The sequence below is a fragment of the Passer montanus genome, unplaced genomic scaffold (genome assembly GCF_014805655.1).
Source record: "Passer montanus isolate IOZ18808 unplaced genomic scaffold, ASM1480565v1 scaffold10, whole genome shotgun sequence".
NCBI lineage: Eukaryota > Metazoa > Chordata > Aves > Passeriformes > Passeridae > Passer > Passer montanus.
Window position 1 is genome coordinate 5,001,800 of NW_024356505.1, and position 16,885 is coordinate 5,018,684.

Consider the following 16,885-nt stretch of genomic DNA (forward strand, 5'->3'; position numbering starts at 1 on the left):
AAAGTGTTGCAAATTGAAAAGTCAGGTCCTTTTGGAAACTTCAGTTTTTAAGTGTGTAAAATGTTGTTAAAATCGGATATGAAATTACTACTTCTATTTAAAGAAATTACATCTCAGACAAAAGCTCTGAAATTGATGTTAAGATAACCAAAAGCTATGATGTTGTGCTGCCCCAAATATCAAAGTGTATTCAGATGTCAATTAAAAGGTAGCATTTTCTGCCAAAGTTGAGTGTCTTATTGTCATTCAGATACAATCTCATTTGATTAGGGTTAGAGTGCAGTAGAAGCCAGTTTGATTCTGTTTGTTTTCTAGAGGGGAAGTTTTTGCAACTTGCTGTTGATGATACTTCTCCAACCTGGTTTACAGGCAGTTGATTTTCTTCTGTAGAGTCAGTTCTGTGAAGAAATGTGAGAATAAATACAAATGATTTGGTGGATAGGTTGATTTCTTTGTGTGTGCCCAGACTTAAGTGAAGTAACACTGGAAAAAAGAACTTTATTGTTAGAAACATGGGCAGTTCTAGAGGACAAGTATGTTCAATTTTTTCCTATTTGAATATTTCTTTACATGTTGTTTTTGGGAGTAAGTGAGCCAGTTCTTATAAAACTGCTTTTAACTGTTCTTTCTCATGTATCTCATATTTATTTTTTCAAAGTCTCTTCTGTATCAGTTTGAGGTGGAACAGTCTTTTGGAATTACAGAATGATGAAAGCTGTGTTTGGATGAAAGCTGTGTTTGATTGCCAAAAGCTACCACGTAAAGATGTTCTTCCTTCCCAGAAAAACCCAGCTGAACATTTAAAGTTGTATAAATGCATATGTAATTAACATATCTGATTGCAGAAATTTATTTGATATCATAACACATCCCCAGGGTTGTTAGCTGTGTTGTTCATATTTTATATGCCACAGTAAAAGGAAGTATTGGATTCTGTGTAGGTGTTTTCTCTACAAATTTGATACTATTGGAAAGAAATACTTGTTCTTGCGGCTTGGTTTCTAAATAATAAGAAACATAATGCAATTTGCTTTACTTTCTCTTTTTCCTCCTTATCTCATATGTGTAGAAAATTAATTTGGTTGCCAGATACAATTGCCATTTACTAGAATAATTCTTGCATTCTTTACAGCATTTAAAAATTCCCTGCTAGCTGTGAAATCCTGAATTAAAAATGTTAGGATAAAGTTCTTGTAGCCCACTGGGTGTAGCATATTTGATTCATATTGCTGGAAGGTCTTTTGCTTAGATCTCCAGTCTAGAGGATATATTTTATGTATTTGTCTTAATGTTCAGTTCACTGTGCATTTGGCTTGGTATTTTATTTTTTTTATCTCTTAATGGTATCAATTATGCTTGTAAGGACATTTTTTAAAACTGTTTCAAGTTCAGGCAGAGGGTTCAGGACGAGACTTTGTGTCTAGGGCAATGACTTTGATTTATTGATGCCAGCTTTAGAGTTCTAGGGCTGGTCAGAACTGCTGGGGCTGCATCACAAGAAGTATGGCTGGTGTAGGTTTACTTTGCATGTTCAAATTTGCCTTACAATAAAATCATAGCAGCAGAATTTTTATGGGTAGACTTTATGCAAGGCTAGATAATTGTCTGTCTTCCAGAAGTCAGTGTGAAAGCCAAAAGCCTAAGTTCTTTGTTGTACATGCTTCAATTTTGCTTCAAATTATTGTCTCAAATAAATTGTCTTTCCTTGAACATGTATTTTTGCTACTGGATGATAGTGTACAGATTAAGGTGCATGAAAATATGGTCTGTGGCTTTATTAGAAAGATGGGTACCTTCTGTTGTTCATTTTAAAGCAATGAAAAATGCCTTTTCAGAGAGCACCCTGTTTAATAGTCCTTGGCTGGTTAGAACTCCCATGCAAACCATGCTAATGCTCTCTGAAGTAGAGAATTCTAAGTGTTAAGCAAATGAAGAGCATCTGTTCTGCCTGCCAGGTGTTGGATGCTGTCAGCTTTTCTTACTAAGTAGCCCCTTAGGTCATAAATTTACAATAGGAGTCCTACAACATTTTTTTTTTCTCTTTGCAAGAGAAATGTGTGTCTTTCTCGAAAGTACTGTGTTGTCTTTTACATGGTTATTCACAAAAACTAATAACATAATAAAACCAGTATCAGTAGTTGTAGTTCTTGAGACAAAAAAATGAAATTACTACAAAACAGGCAGGCTTTTTTTTTTGGCTAATTTTAGATCTCTAGCTCAATTTTCCTTTGCATTTTGTCAGCTGAACTTTCCTGTAAGATAAGCACCAGGTACAGTGGCATGTATGAATCAGTAGTGTCAGAATCAACACCTTACTTTTAAACTGACTTCTCACAAAACCTGCTACTAGGATATAGTGAAAGCATTACCCTTAATACATCAGAAAATCAACTGCTTGCTTTTTTAAAACAGCAAGAGCTTGTGTGCATAGCTTTACAAGATATTAGGCAAGGCAAATAAGAAACAGAAGTGGAACTCCTTTTAAATGTCTCGTCAGTGGCCCTTCTTGGGAAGAAGGACCTTGGACTGACTCCTAGAAATTTTAAGTTCTGAGAGTTTTTATCTCAGGCTTTATTACTTCTTTATTTCAGACTTTTCAGACTTTTAAGCTTGTTGTGCTTTAGAAATGCAAGAGGAAAGTGGAAGAAATTTTGGCAAGAAAGTATGTGTCTTAAAATATGGCTTCATGGTAAGGGCGAGCTGGACTAACTAGTTCCTGATTTCTGAAGGGGAAAAAGGATGTAGTGGGAATGACATTTCTCCTTTCCCATAAGCTGATTCAACTTTTGAAGCCATTGAAAAACTCGAATAAAACCTTAAAAACCACTCTACAAGCTCAAAAAAACTTGTCATTTAGTTTTAGTTCCTGAAGTGAATGTTAAGTGACTTACATGTTCATTCTGTAATCAGAATCATTGCATCAAAAAATGGTCTGGGTTGGAAGGCAGAGTCTTCTAGTTCCAGCACCCATAGTGTGGAAAGGGACATGTGTCCTTCAACTAGACCACATTGCTCAGAGCTCCATCCAACCTGGCATTAAATGTTTTCAGGGGTGGACAGCCACAACTTCTCTGGGCAACTTCTTCCAGTGCCTCACCACCTGACAGTAAAGAGTTCCTTCCTGATATCTAATGTGAGTCTACTCTCTTTCCATTTGAAGTGCAAGAGGCTTTATCTGAGCCTTTCCTCCAGGGAAAAGTGCTCCATCCTTCTAATGGATGCCCCATCTTGCTGGGTCTCCTCTGGACTCTCTCCAGCAAGTCCATGTCCTTCCTGTGCTGGGAACCAGCTGGGGTCTCAGTGGAGTGGAGTCAAGGAATGGAATCACCTCCCTAAAAATACCAACTACATTGGCCAGGAATCGAACACCGGCCTCCTGCATGGCAGGCGAGAATTCTACCACTCAGCCACCAATGCTGGTGATTATTTTTTTTCCCCTGGCTCATTTTACACGTTGTCTATATTAAAAAAAAAAAAAAAAACAAAAAAAAAAAACCACAAAAAAAAAAACCAAAAAAACCCAAAAAAAACCCAGCAAAAAAACAATAAAAACTTTAACAACACAAACACACAGGCACCACCAACTTCTTTGATTTTTCCCCTCTCCGCTTCTTTTGAAAACTTTGCTTTCGCAATTGGGAGTTGCTTGTGCAGCTTCCTCTTGCCCAGCACTTTGTAGTAGCCCGAGTGCATAATATCAGTGACTGCGGCCAGTGTGGCCTCATTTTTCATGTAATTGAACATTTTCTATTCACAGGTGTCAGCACTTTCCAAATTGACAGAAGCACAGAACTTTTGATTTCTTCTCAAGTGACAGTGTGTCATGCCTACTTTTCTGATGTAACCAGAGTAATTAATGCTTGTCAAAGTTCATCCTGTGATGTTGAATGCCACCAGCATTACCATGTCCTCGGGATGTTTCCTGTGTGTGCACATGTGGCTGTGGCTGATGTGCCCTCTCAGCTTCCAGGTGTCCCTTAGTCTGGAAGGCATCTTGTCAGAGTGTGCAAGGGCAGGGAGAGAGCCTGTTGCCTGTGAGTGAGGAAGGGCAAAGGTGGCAGAAGTGGGACAGCATCAGATCCAATGTAAGGCAAAGATGTTGCATTGTCAAAATATTATGAGAAGAGTGGAAGGTAATGTGACTGGTACCTTGCCATTTCTCCAAGCTGAGATGTGAAACTGCAGCAGTGGAAGTGTGTGGCTCCACTGTAGTCCGAGTCAGACTTTGCTGGAGTTGCCCATGGTCCTGCTCTACCTCCTCTGGGCTCAGCAGTGTCCCTGCCTGTGCCTCACCAGTACCGAGTGGCATCGAATTGAAGTGGCAAAACACCAGCAGTGCAATTTTACTGCTGGCTCAGTTCCCTGATCTGGTATGTTGCAGGTTTGCATTATGGCCAGCACTAGCACAAAACAGGAATTGCAGCTTTCTGGTACTGTCTGCCTTATTAATAAAATATGTGTGGATTACTAAAACTTTTTCTTTTGGTAGCTGTGAATTTGTTGTGGTAGAGGCTTGCTGATATTCGGCGTGTGTAACAGTGACTGGCATTCATGCCACAAGGATTTCAAATACCTTAAAGTTCCTCAGCATAACTTGTGGAGTTTTTATTTTGTTGGTTTTTGTTTTGTGTTTAGGTTTTTTGGTTGTTTTCCTTTGGTTTAAAAAATTTATTTAATTAAAATAATCTGCAGATGACAGCACCTGAATCCTGTATGTTACAGCACTTAGCCAAAAATTTATGATGAATATTTCCATCCTGCCTGCCTTCTTATTAAAAAGAAATGTTGTGGGCCAGCAGAGTGCTGATTTTTCCTCCTATACTAGTTACCTACAGATATTGGAAACATTGCATTGCCCTCCCACTATAACTGACTAAGTTGTGATTTGTAGGTAGTAATTTTTTTCCACTGTAAGAGTAAACATGTGTTGTTAGTAAGTTATTATACAGACACTTGATTTGAGTGGGATGCAGTTATATGAACAGAGAATTTGAGACATAGGGAAAGCTGCAGGTGAAGATTTAAGCCTTGAATTTATGTGAATTTGTGAGAGTCAGTCTTTTGCTTTTCTATGGAACAACATGTAGGTGAATAATCATTCAAAAATTGTTTACCAACCTGAGGATCTGCTGTCATGGAAAGCAGATCTTCTTGTGCAAGCACTTTAAATAATGTCATTAAAAACAAGATAAAATTATCTGTCTCTTGTTATGCTGCTTCATATCTGGACTCATCAGCTGTTCACAATGATGCTATCTATTCTAGGGAATTAATCTAGAGGATAAGTGTTTAATATTTGTACACTGACCTGTTGGAGTGAATCCAGAGGAGGGCCACCAAGTTGATCAGAGGGATGTATGAGGAAAGGAAAGCTTTGGACTGATCTAATTGTGGCCTTCCAGTACCTGAAAGGAGCCTACAGGAAAGATGGGACAAGACTATTTAAGAGAGGAAGTACACACAAGGCAAGGGGAAATAGGATCAGATGGAAAGAGAGAGTAAGTTTAAATTAGATGTGAGAGAGAACTGTTTACTGTGAGAGTGGTGAGGCACTGCAGCAGGGTTCCCAGAGAAGTGGTGGATGCCCCATTCCTGGAACTGTTCAAGGCCAGGTTGGAGTTCTGAGAAACTCTGAGGAAGGTGTTCCTGCCCATGGCAGGGAGATTGGAACTTGATGATCTTCAAGGTCCCCTTCCAGCCCAAACCACTCTATAATTTAGAATATTTGTAAAAGTGCTTGTAGAACATTTAAACATATGGCCTTGCTTAGGCAGCCTTAATAGTGTTGAAACAGCCCTGGTTTATAGTTTGTGTGAATTTGCACAGCGATCTAAGACTATTTTAGGATAAAGAAAAACTAGAATATCTCTCAAAAATGCTGCCAAAATGCCTGGAGATGAATTTAGCTAAAGGCAGTATGTTACAGTTGTAAAGTGAGCAGCTTTGAATTCCTCTGTGTCTCCCTGCCATCCCTTCTCTCACTCCCCCCAGCAAAAACAAAAAAACCCCCAACAAACCAAAAATCAACAAAAACCCAAAAACATCCCCAAAGTTTAAAAACCCAACCTCCTGAAAATCCCAACAAATCAAATCTCTCAACCCTCCCTAGCCTAGCTCAGTGGCATTTGCATGCTGACCATGTGTTCATACATGCTGCTGTAAGTAAGATCCTGGTGGGGTTCTGTTGGAACAGGGTGAATTTCATCCATCTGTACCAAGGAACGGTTTTGAGTCCTGGAACATGTCCTGGAAAACTTTACACATCTTTTGTTTTTCTACATCATCAGTGTATTTAGAGCAGAATGTGGTGTGATTAATCAAGTTGTAATAGTACACTAGAGAACATAGTAATCTTACTATTAATGAGGGTTCAGGTTATAAATTTCAGTGGGATTTCTAGAGACTAAGTATTCAGCTGTCCAAATGATGTGCAATTGTGTAATGTCAGGAGGGCTTAAACTAGTGATCTGCCTCGTGTTTGCTCTCAGCATCCTGGTGGCTTCTGACAGCTGTCCTGCAATGTGCTGAGATACCCAAGACTCCACTGGGGCAATACACCAGAGAATATCTGTACAGAATACATCTATCTTTTTTCTTCCCTTCTTTTTTTGGAAAAGCCCAGTTCCATGTGTACGTGCTGATGCAAGCTGAAGCTTGCTGTGCAGGTGTATGTCTTGGGAACTAGGTGTTACACAGAAATTGTATTCTGGAAAATACTTGTAGGCAGTAAGACGTTTGGATTTTTTGGCTAGTTTTAATTCATTAAATCATGAGCCACTGCTGGCAAAGGTTTCTGTGTTCCCTTGCCAAGGCAGTAATGTTTCTTTGGAGGAATACCCTACAGTTAATTTCTTTGTAAAAAGAAACTCCTAGGAAGTAAATTTTTAATATGACTTCGTGTGTTCCCTTTGATAAGAAGCTGAACAAAACCATCTGTAGAGATGTTTGACATATGAACTTTAGACCGTGTCGTACAACTTACCCCCTCCTCATCTTAATCCCCTAGCACCTTCCCTCCCTCCTGAAATACCCCCATGGCCTGGGCCACCCTCACCCTCTCTAAAATAAAGCCTCATTTAGAAGTATTGTCATGCTGTCTCCTAATTATTTCTTGCCTTTTTTTTATTTCCTAAAGAGAGATGCTTTGAGCTTGGTAGATGCTGTCCTTTCAGCTGCATGAAGAAGGGGGCACTGGGTTGGTTTTTTGGGGCTGCAGTGTTAGAAAAGATAGTTATGATATCGTAGACTAATTTGAGCTGGAAGGGAAACAGAGAATCATCAACTCCAAGTTCCTGATCTAATTTGCTCATAAAAGGAAGGGTTGATTTTTGGACTGTAGATGCAACTCTTAGCACCCTACCTTTCTACCCCCCCAAACCCAGGGTTTTTAAGTATCAATAGATACAGAGTTTACAGGGCTGTGTGTGTGGGTATTTCAGTTTGCTTGCTCTGCAAGCAAGCAAGCCCTCAGTTTTCTTGTGCTCATATCTGACTGTGTCAGATAGCAGCTGGGCTGTGGAGCTCATGTGGTAAATCCTGCTGAGAGCTCAGTCTTGCTTACTGCAGCTACTTTAAATGTCCTGCCATTTCGGAATGGCAGATTAAGCACAGCTCTGCCTGCTAGACACTCTGCAGACCCTGCAGTAAGGCAGTTCACTGCCACTTCTTAATGGACTGGGATAAGAGTTGCATATCATTTGGGAAAATATAAGAAATTTTTCAAAGAAGTAAGAGCTCAGATGTTTTTTTCTTTTTTGTCTAGATAATGGTACATACTCTTTTGGACCCATCTTTCAAAAATATGTTTTTATACACTGAGATAAGGTCAAATAAGTGGAATCTGAAGGGGTATAAAAGTGAAAATTAAGAAGGAAGGATTGAAGGAAAAAAAATGTATGTTTCATGATAGGTACTTATGTTTCTTTTATTAAAATAAATGTCCTCATACACTTCATAGAGAGATTTTTGCAGCATCAAACATATGGTTAAAATATTGCTCCAGCACAAGTAGTTCTGCTCTGAGTTCTCACAGTGTTGTCACTGAACATGTTCAAGGATGTGATAATTTTGAATATATTTGCCTACAGTTTGTTTTAGAATACTTCTGTAGTTAAACATGTTGAGACAATTGCAGTTTGAAGTTGCTCTGCTGTTCCCCATTTGATGGGAAGCTTTTTCCTGGTATTTACTCTTAAGGGGAGAGCAGACGTTGATCCACAAAGTGTTTTGGTATGGGACTTAAAAGACAAAAACTTCCATCTGTTTGAAAAAAAACATGCTTGTCTTGCTTGTGAGTGGTGGGGTTTTTTTTTTTTTTGGGTTTGTTTTGTTCCAAGACTGAGTGACTGTTAAAAAGGAATTGGCTGACTACAGACTATAAGGAAATTTCAATAAGCTGCTTCAGAAAGGTTTTTTTTTTTCCTTTAAGTATTCAAACCAAGCAAGTACTTTTCCTCACACTTATAAAAATTTTAAAAAAAGAAAAAAAGTGATTCCCACCCCTCTTATTCTATCCCTAAGGAATAGACAGCCTCTTTTCCCTTCACACACCCACTCCCAACCTAAACAAACACATTTTTTACTTGTAACAATTGAATTACTTCTAGTATGGATTTGTGCTAAGAAACAGTTCACTGAAATATGGGAGAGCCACCAGGCCACAGTTTAGCATAGCTGTTTCAGTATTCATGTGAGCAGCTGAAGAACTGTGTGAGTCTGTGTTCTGCATTAAGGAAAGAATAGGTGTGATTTAGGATGCCCACTTTAGAAGAGATCACTAAGAGTTAGGGTATCTGATATTTAGGTCTAACTCTGTGCTTCCTGGATGAATCATTTAGTTTGTAACCATTTACATGTGGCAGCAGAGAGGCCTTCAATAGCTTGGAAGTTAAAAGATGCATACGTGTGTTAGAATGAACTTCTATTTACAGAGTGGAAACAAACTACTTTTAAACTCTCTTGTCAGCACTGTCTGAGAATACTTTCATTAGCCTATGGTTAGAGAATTCTCTGGACTGAGGCAGTGAGAGGAACTGAATGTGGCCTTCTGATTTCTCTACAGAGAGGTGATAAATACCATCTTCATAGTTGCACAATGTATTTGCACTAAGTTCATGGACAGTATGTTACTTGTTCTGTTTTGTCCAAGTTGTTTGCTGGTTGGGGTGGCATCAGTCCAACTTCCTTGCTAGAGTTCTCATCAAACAAGACGTAGGAGTAAAAGAAGAAAAAGGAACAAGCAAGGCAGTGGCATGTCTTAAAGGTTAGGTTATAGATAACTCCTTAAAGAGCCAGTTTTCCCATGCACTTGATGATGGGAGAAGATTAGGCTGTGTTAGTGATGGAGAGCGTAAGAGTAGCTTCAAATTCAGAAGCTCTGAATTTGATCTGCTTGAGCAGAGGTTGCATTTTTCAAAGGTTGGCTTAAGGAAGGGAAAAATACAGCTACTCACGTAATACCTGAAACAGAGACAGCTTAGTCTGGGAGGACACATGAGATTAATTGCAGCTAACATCAATGATTTTTTACCTTTTCAACAGGAGAGGATTAAAAAAAAAAAAAAAAGTTTTTTTTAGGAAGCCTTGGTTTATTTTGATAAAGAAGAATATATAGCTTATGTTAAAAAAAAAAAAAGATAAAATCAACCAAACACCTGCATTGGAATGAGTATTTGGTGAAAAGTTGATAATACAGCTATAAACACACTTAGCAGATGTTTGGCTTCTGGGTTGTTCTGTTCTGGGACCCGTGGTACAAATGCATTTTGTAGTGCTAATGAAGTCTTGGATCAGAGCAAGAATATTACCTTGGAGCTGCTCTTAGCAGCTGTTGATGCAGAAAATGTGAAGTGTGGAACTCAGTTTCAGTTCCTTTTTTGGTATTCCCTGAGCTGGAATTGAAGGCACGCCGTCTTGCCCATTCTGCTGCTGTGTGACCCTGCGGTAGCCGTAATCAGTGGCCTGGGAGATGAGCGAGTGGGGCGGGAGCGATTGGCTGGGGAGCAATTTCCCGGAGTACATCTGTGTCAGGCACAGCCAGCTAAAGCAGTCATGTATGCGCAGGCTCTGATCTCTGGGGAGGTTCATTACAGGGTCTCGCACAAGGGCATTCTCTGCTTCTGCACATCAGCATGGAAGAAGCTCGTCAAGGGAAGAAAATGCAACCTGTATGTAAATAGCAGCTGTGTAACGTAATAATGGCTTGAATGTGATTTGATGCAAGTGATATTTAGCAGCTGTGGCTCAGAATTGTGTGCTACCTTAGACTCACTAGTTGTGGAAGAAATTTTTGAAATATCTGGTGATAGAAGTAGTAGTTTGAGTAGAGATTTCTGTATTATTTGCTGTGTTGTTAGAATTGCTTAATCATAGTAACCAGCTTAATTCAGGAAGAAAATGTGCTCTTACACTTGTGATGATATACTACCAGACTTGGAGATTGGTTGAGTGTTTTGGATTGGGTTATTTTTTCTTTTGGACTATTTTGAGCCAGGCTTTCTTAATTTGAAGGTTATCAACTGTGACTTTGCTTGATTCTGTGCAAGTATAGCCAGGATGTTTCTGGTAGGGAATCTTAAAATAGCTGTCTAATTGTTCTTTTTTGACAAAAAAAGGCAAGTGAACTTAATGAGCTATGTAACTGAGGTGAAGTGTTCGTAGAGATAACATTTTCTTCAGACCTCAGTGGCACAGATAAAAAACTCCATTTGTGGGGATTTATACAATGAATTCTAACATTAGTGTTACAGGCTATTTCTTAGCCATTGTATGGGTTGTCATTACCACTGCCATGTAACTGCAGTGCAGCATGTAACAAGGATTATTATTTTAAAAGTTTACTGGAAACTAAAATATATGGGATGGAATTTTCCTGAGGTGTGAAACTCTTAAATATCCCCGAATTATTTTATGTATGACAGCTAAATGTTCTATCCCCTTGTGTGAGCATAAGAAAGAATTTGATTTAGATGTGCTACAGTGCATCAGATTGTAGTGGCCTTTTGTTTGTCAAGGTCTCTGTAGTACAGTGCTTGCCCAATTTTTGGTTTTCATTGTAGTGCTACTTTCAGCTCTGGGCACAGAACTCTATCAAGCATGCATTCGATTTTTGGTTTTCATTGTGCTACTTTCAGCTCTGGGCACAGAACTCTATCAAGCATGCATGTGCCTAGAAGGTTAGCAAAGATGTGAGGTGACTAGTTGTAAACATTATAGTACTTCTGCTTTTTTTTACCTGTAATTTCTGGAATTCACTTAATCACATTTAAGTCAATGGAGATATGTTGTTGTTTTGGTTTGTTGTTTTTTTTTTTGAATGAAATTTAGTACTGTGAGGCAGCGATAAAATGCAACTTTGTGAAATAGCTACTATAATATTAGATATGCAATTTGATATAATGAAACTTAGTACTGTGAGGCAGTGATAAAATGCAACTTTGTGAAATAGCTACTATAATATTAGATATGCAATTTGATATCTTGTGTTGGATTGCTGACAGTATTTGCTAAGTTCATGCATGGTAGTGAATTTTCTGGCTTGCAGAATACTCAGGCTGAATTCAAATGGACTTGTAAATCAAATACCCACTTGCACCTTGCTAGGAATCAAGCCATCTCTTTCTTGTGCTTGTTCTAATCCAGTTATTTTGATGAATTGCTGTGGTGTGCCATGGTTGATAGCCATTCACAATTGTGACCAGTCTCTTGCTGGTTTTATGTTTCCTTTTCTTTCTGAATTTTCCTCGCATTTCAATTTTCTCTTGTGATTAATACAAACACTTGGTTTATTGTCCAAAGACATGTTTAGTTTTTCTGGGATGGGACATGGCTTCTCTTGCACATTGTGGTGCTCAGTGTGACCCTGGTTGGATTAAGGCCTGCTAGAATTGAGATAAAACTACTTATAAACATTAGATTTCGATAGTGCAAGAAGCAAAACATTAGTGTGTTTAGAACTCCTTTCTTCTTGAAAGTGCTTGGGTTTTGTGATGTTTAAGTAGCACACATACACATCTTTAGTGCCATCCACATACAGAAAATTAAAAGTACAGTGAAACTTCTGGAGAGTCTGACTGAAGTCTGTTGATATCTTATGGACATACTTGTCCAAACAAGGTTTGTAGAGCTGCTGTGTTTATTGTAAGTCTTCTAGAAGCAGATTGGTCAGATGTATTTAGTAAGGTAAGCTGAACAGTTAATTAGAGGATTAGTAGGCTAAAAAAATCTAAGTATCCCTAACCTCTTCCGTGATAGTTATGGTCTTACTGAAATAAATCTGTCACACCTTTCTGCGAGGCTCTGAGCGTAGCTTTGATTAGGAGGGGCTGTCATTTACATGTGAGGAATGTTGAGTAAAATAGGAGTTGTACATGCAAAGGTAATATTCACAGGAAAAGAGGGGCTGTGTGGTGACACCAAAGCCGATAAGCTCAACTAGAGTCATTCCTGTAGTGCCTGAGCAATACCCTCTGCTAAGATACTAGGGGAGCAAAATCTCTGGAAAGCAGCTGTTGCTGTGCAAAGGAGACCATAGAAGTTACAACTAAGGGGGAACCCATCAACAGTATGTTTCCTATTTTAAACCTGGCAAGTGTTCTGTTTGTGAATTATTATTAATTGTGCTCTCATCTGTGTATATTTAGAGAGGAAGGCCAGCTAAAAATTGTATGATGACAAAATGAGACAGGTCTCATTTATATGTGGTGCATTTTTCCTTGGCTGTTAGGTTGATGTGCTTGATTTAGAACTGGTAGTGTTTCATCACTCTGACAACTTCGGGTGACACAGTATTGCTGCATAGAGACTGTACCCAAAGAATTTACTTCAAATGCATCTATAGGACCACTTGTGCAGTTCAACTAAAGTTGAACAGTTTGATAGACTGCCTAATACCTTCACTTAGTGTTATATAGAAAATACTTTGGTTTTTCTTTTGTATCCTGGTTGTCCTTTAAGGAGGCAGCAACTACAGATGCCTGCCCTCCTGCCTACTCTGGGCTCATCTTACCTCTAGTTTAAAAGCAGCATCAGTCTGAAAGAGATGTAAAACAATATATTTAGAACTTACCAAATGCTGCTGTTAATTGTTCCTGCAGGTAAACCATATGAGCAAGCCCTTCGTATTTACTCACTTCTGGCTAAGGCTGCTTGGTGCTGTGTGTGGGTAGCAGTGGGAGGAGAACTGTGGGGTAGACCTGATGTAGAGTGATTGTCATTCAACTCTGCAAAAGCATCCAGAGATGACAATAACAAATACACTGTTTTTCTGGTTTCTTTTCTTTTCCCTTCCAAGGTTGCTGTCCCTGGTAGACTTCATCTCCTAATTTTGTGGGTCTACAACACTGGTCTTGTCTATTTTTAACTCCCTGAAGTATTAGTTCTTATTAACTCACAGCTCTGGGAGGTTGAATGGATAAGGGAGAGGGTTGTATGTGCATTCTGTAAATTGGGAATGTGTTTTATCTCCTGACTACATGGAGTATTATGTGTGCCTGGAACAGAAATGCAGACTTCTGAAACAGACCACTTGGGAAATGTGGCTGTGACAATGAGTAATGAATTACCCTGTGGGTTCTAAATTACCCTGAACAATATATTTCAGTACTTGTGTAACAAAACAAGTGAGTTTATCTATTTTTGGTAAAGGTCAGTTTTAAAATATTTTATAGATGTACACACACGTACCTGGATATGTTTGCAAGCATTTGCAAAATGAGGCTGTGTTGGTTGTCTTTGAGATATATGGTCAAAATGAAGGTTTTAATTCCTTATTACAGCCAAACCTTAATTTTTGAAGCAAAGCAATATCAACAATCTTATGTTAATTAATTTTTTTGGTTTGTTTTTGTCACTGGAGCTTTTTTGATGGCTGTCATATCTGTGTCCTGAATGTAGATCCCACAAAGGAGGGCTGATAATAGAACAAGAGTCCTGCTTTGGCTATGCTTCCTAAGGTCAAGCCACCGTTGACACTGATTCAATTTGCACAGGGCCTCTCCTGTTGTGTCCTCTTGCAGACAGCATGTTGATGGATGGTTTGATCCAACTGAACTGCTCCTATGTACTCAGTGGTGGTGAAAGAAGGAAGAACTGAGCATGAAAGGCAAAGTGCACTGTGCTCAGTGTTCATATGCTGTTGATCTTTGTAAATCTACAGCAGCGTGCTACAAAGGTTTGCCAGTTGGGTCTGTAAGCAGGGTTTGCTTCTGTTTTGAGAGGAATGATTTGTTGGTGCCACATTCCAGTCTAAGAGCAAAATCCTGTCTGCCGGATCTCTCATGCTTACAAAAGTGGAGATGTATCCATGGGTTTTTGTGGGAAGGAGGGGGAAACTGCTTTCTCTTCAAGCCACAGAGATTGGAATACAGTTACAGTCACAAAACAGTATTAGGACCAGTGGGATGGTGTAGGCAGTTGTATTAGAATACTGTTAAAATAAGAAGTGTTAAACTGTTGGCCAGAGACAGATATATAAAGGAAAAAAAGTTGGTATGAGTACGCTTCTCCCTCCCAGTCCTGAGTTGGGGTTAGGTTTTTTTTTTTGGTTGGGTGTTTTTGGGTTTTTTTTTTCCAAAAATTTTTTTTAAATTTTTTATTTGCATCTACTTCTATAAATGCTGAAGTAAAGCTTCTTTATAACATGAAAGTTGTAATGTAATTTTTTTTGCAGGGGAGGAAGGGTGATGGTGTTTCTGCCCTCTCTTAAGCCCTACTTACTTCCTTGAGCACTAATACAGTCCCTTCTGGTGCTGCAAGTCACTTTAATTCTGCTGGGGAAGAACTTTGGTCTGAGGAAATGTAAATGGAGAACATAAACATTGACTTAGCTAAGTAATGGTCTTAAATGTTGAGCTCAAATTATTCTTAACACAGTTACTGTATTGCTCATAGATTTCAGAGGTTTACAGTTAGCTATATCAGCTGTTTATGATCACTGTCTATCACCAGAATGATTTGATTGAACTGTATTTCTAGTACCTTAAAAATGTGCTTCTAGCAAGTTGTGTCTTGGAAGTGGTTATTCAGTAATGCACTTTGGCAGCATGCCCGTCTGAAATCTGTCGTGTGTGTGACTGCACAAGGTTAAGTGAGTTGCATGGTGAGAAGTGCTTGCAGAGATGACAGTGGAAACTTGCCTTTGGATTTAATTCTCCATGCGTCACATTCGTGCTAGTCCTTGAGACTGCGGCTACCACATACTGCTGGAGGTTGTCAGTTCTTCCAAACTCAGGGCTTTCCATAAAAATTCATGCAATTTAGGATTGACTCTTTTTTCAATACTAGTTTTAAAAAACATGTGGCATTAATATGGTAGATACTGAAAGTGTATTGAACTAAATGATCAAAAATGTTTGAGAAGGTAAGTAAGTAGTGTTAACATTTTCTTGTGCTTGGTTTTCTGCAAGGGGGAATTACTCTTTTCTCACAGACTGAAAAAAGGCATTTGAAAATCAGAGGTGGCAAGAGGAATCCTGCTGGGAGTCTGCTGGAGCACTGAGTATTTGAAAGTCTTGTCTGATCTATAGTAGCTGAAAAGGGATTTCATTTTCATGCTGAGGAGCATTAGAAGGCTGAGAAGACAGATTTTAGTGTATGCAGGCACCTCTAGCTGAATATGAAGGTTTTACTGGAGGTTGTTTCTGCATTATGTTTATGAGTATCCAGAAGTCTTAGGAAAAAGTATACTTACTGTATCATAATACAATGTAGTATATCTAAATACAGTGTGCTAGACTTGTAATTTTTTTTTTCCTTTGAAGTACTCTGGATTTGTTCTTTTTTTATAATTACCTTCTCCTTGTTAAAAAAAAAGTGCAAACCAAAGGTGAAAGCTTAATCTCTCCCTAGGGCACCTTGGTTGCTGCTTATGTTGGTTTTTTTCCCCTTCTCAATTGTTCTGTCTTTTGACTGAAAATGAACGTTACATACATTCTAAATTAGTCTTGAATTTTACTTTGGCTTGTCTACATCAGCTGTATTAGGGCATCTGTGGGATTATCCTATGTAAAGTTTCACATGCAGTGAATGGTAAACTGCCCAGGAATATTTGCTTTAAGCTCCAGTCATTCTCTGCCTCAAACAGGGAAGTTGACAAATTTTCCACAATCCTGCTGTAAAAAGTTCAGAAAGTAGACAAGAGAACTGAAATGGCAACTGTAAAATTTTCATTCCCTTCAGTGCCTTCAACTGACATGATAGAGCCTCTATAATTACTGGAAATCTGTGCCCTACAGACTTTATTTTTAACCAGGAAAAGGTTGTAATTTGGAATTACTTTATAATGTATTTGAATATTTGAATATTTTTGATTTTTTACGTGTCCTAAGGCAAAAGTATCTCATACTGGGATTTGCTGTTGGCATCACAAAACAGATATGTTAAAATGATGCTTTGTGTTTTTCTGAACAAAGGCTGTAAATGATATGCTTCCTTCATGTATGATACTTGTGGTTGTTAATGGTTTATTCTTGGAAGAGTCTTTGCATAAGTTGAGTACTTTGAGATAGTGATGGAACGGTTTGCAAGGGCACACATGCCTTCCTGTAATCTAATCTTAAAAGACATGTTACTTTCACGTGATGTGGTTTTTGAAGACTGCTTCTGTATGTATGAGTTTGGCAGAGAATCTCTTTTACTAAAGCGAAGGGTGATAAAAATTAATAATATGATATATAGGGCACACAACAAATCCAGTTTCAAAATGTTATTGGGAGATGAAAACTTCTCTTTATGTGTATATTTTTCCCAGTGTGTATGCAGTTTTCTACTGGTATGCAGTTGTTTGTATCATCTGGAGAAAAACTCTTTCTTCCTTTGTTGCTCAAAAACTGTGTTTGGCAAGATTTCAAGTGTCCTAAAAGAACTGCTGGGGATGAGTGTGTTTAGG

The 16,885-nt window shown here is 38.6% G+C and overlaps 1 protein-coding gene and 1 pseudogene across 20 annotated transcripts in view; one reads left to right on the forward strand and one right to left on the reverse strand.

Annotated features, from left to right (window-relative positions):
• Nucleotides 1-16,885, forward strand: part of SLC4A7 (solute carrier family 4 member 7) — a 100,499-nt gene that overhangs the window by 16,668 nt on the left and 66,946 nt on the right. Inside the window, exon 1 of one of the 20 annotated variants that reach the window (XM_039703756.1) lies at nucleotides 9,970-10,166. The exons of 17 other annotated variants lie outside the window; for them this stretch is intronic. In XM_039703756.1, the coding sequence (XP_039559690.1) occupies nucleotides 10,131-10,166 (36 nt within the window). In that variant the 5' untranslated portion in view covers nucleotides 9,970-10,130. Of the gene's footprint in view, nucleotides 1-9,969; nucleotides 10,167-15,211; nucleotides 15,359-16,885 lie in introns of those variants that run through there. 2 more of the 20 variants (XM_039703792.1, XM_039703766.1) reach the window with 2 other exon arrangements.
• Nucleotides 3,520-4,317, reverse strand: LOC120499790 (annotated as a pseudogene).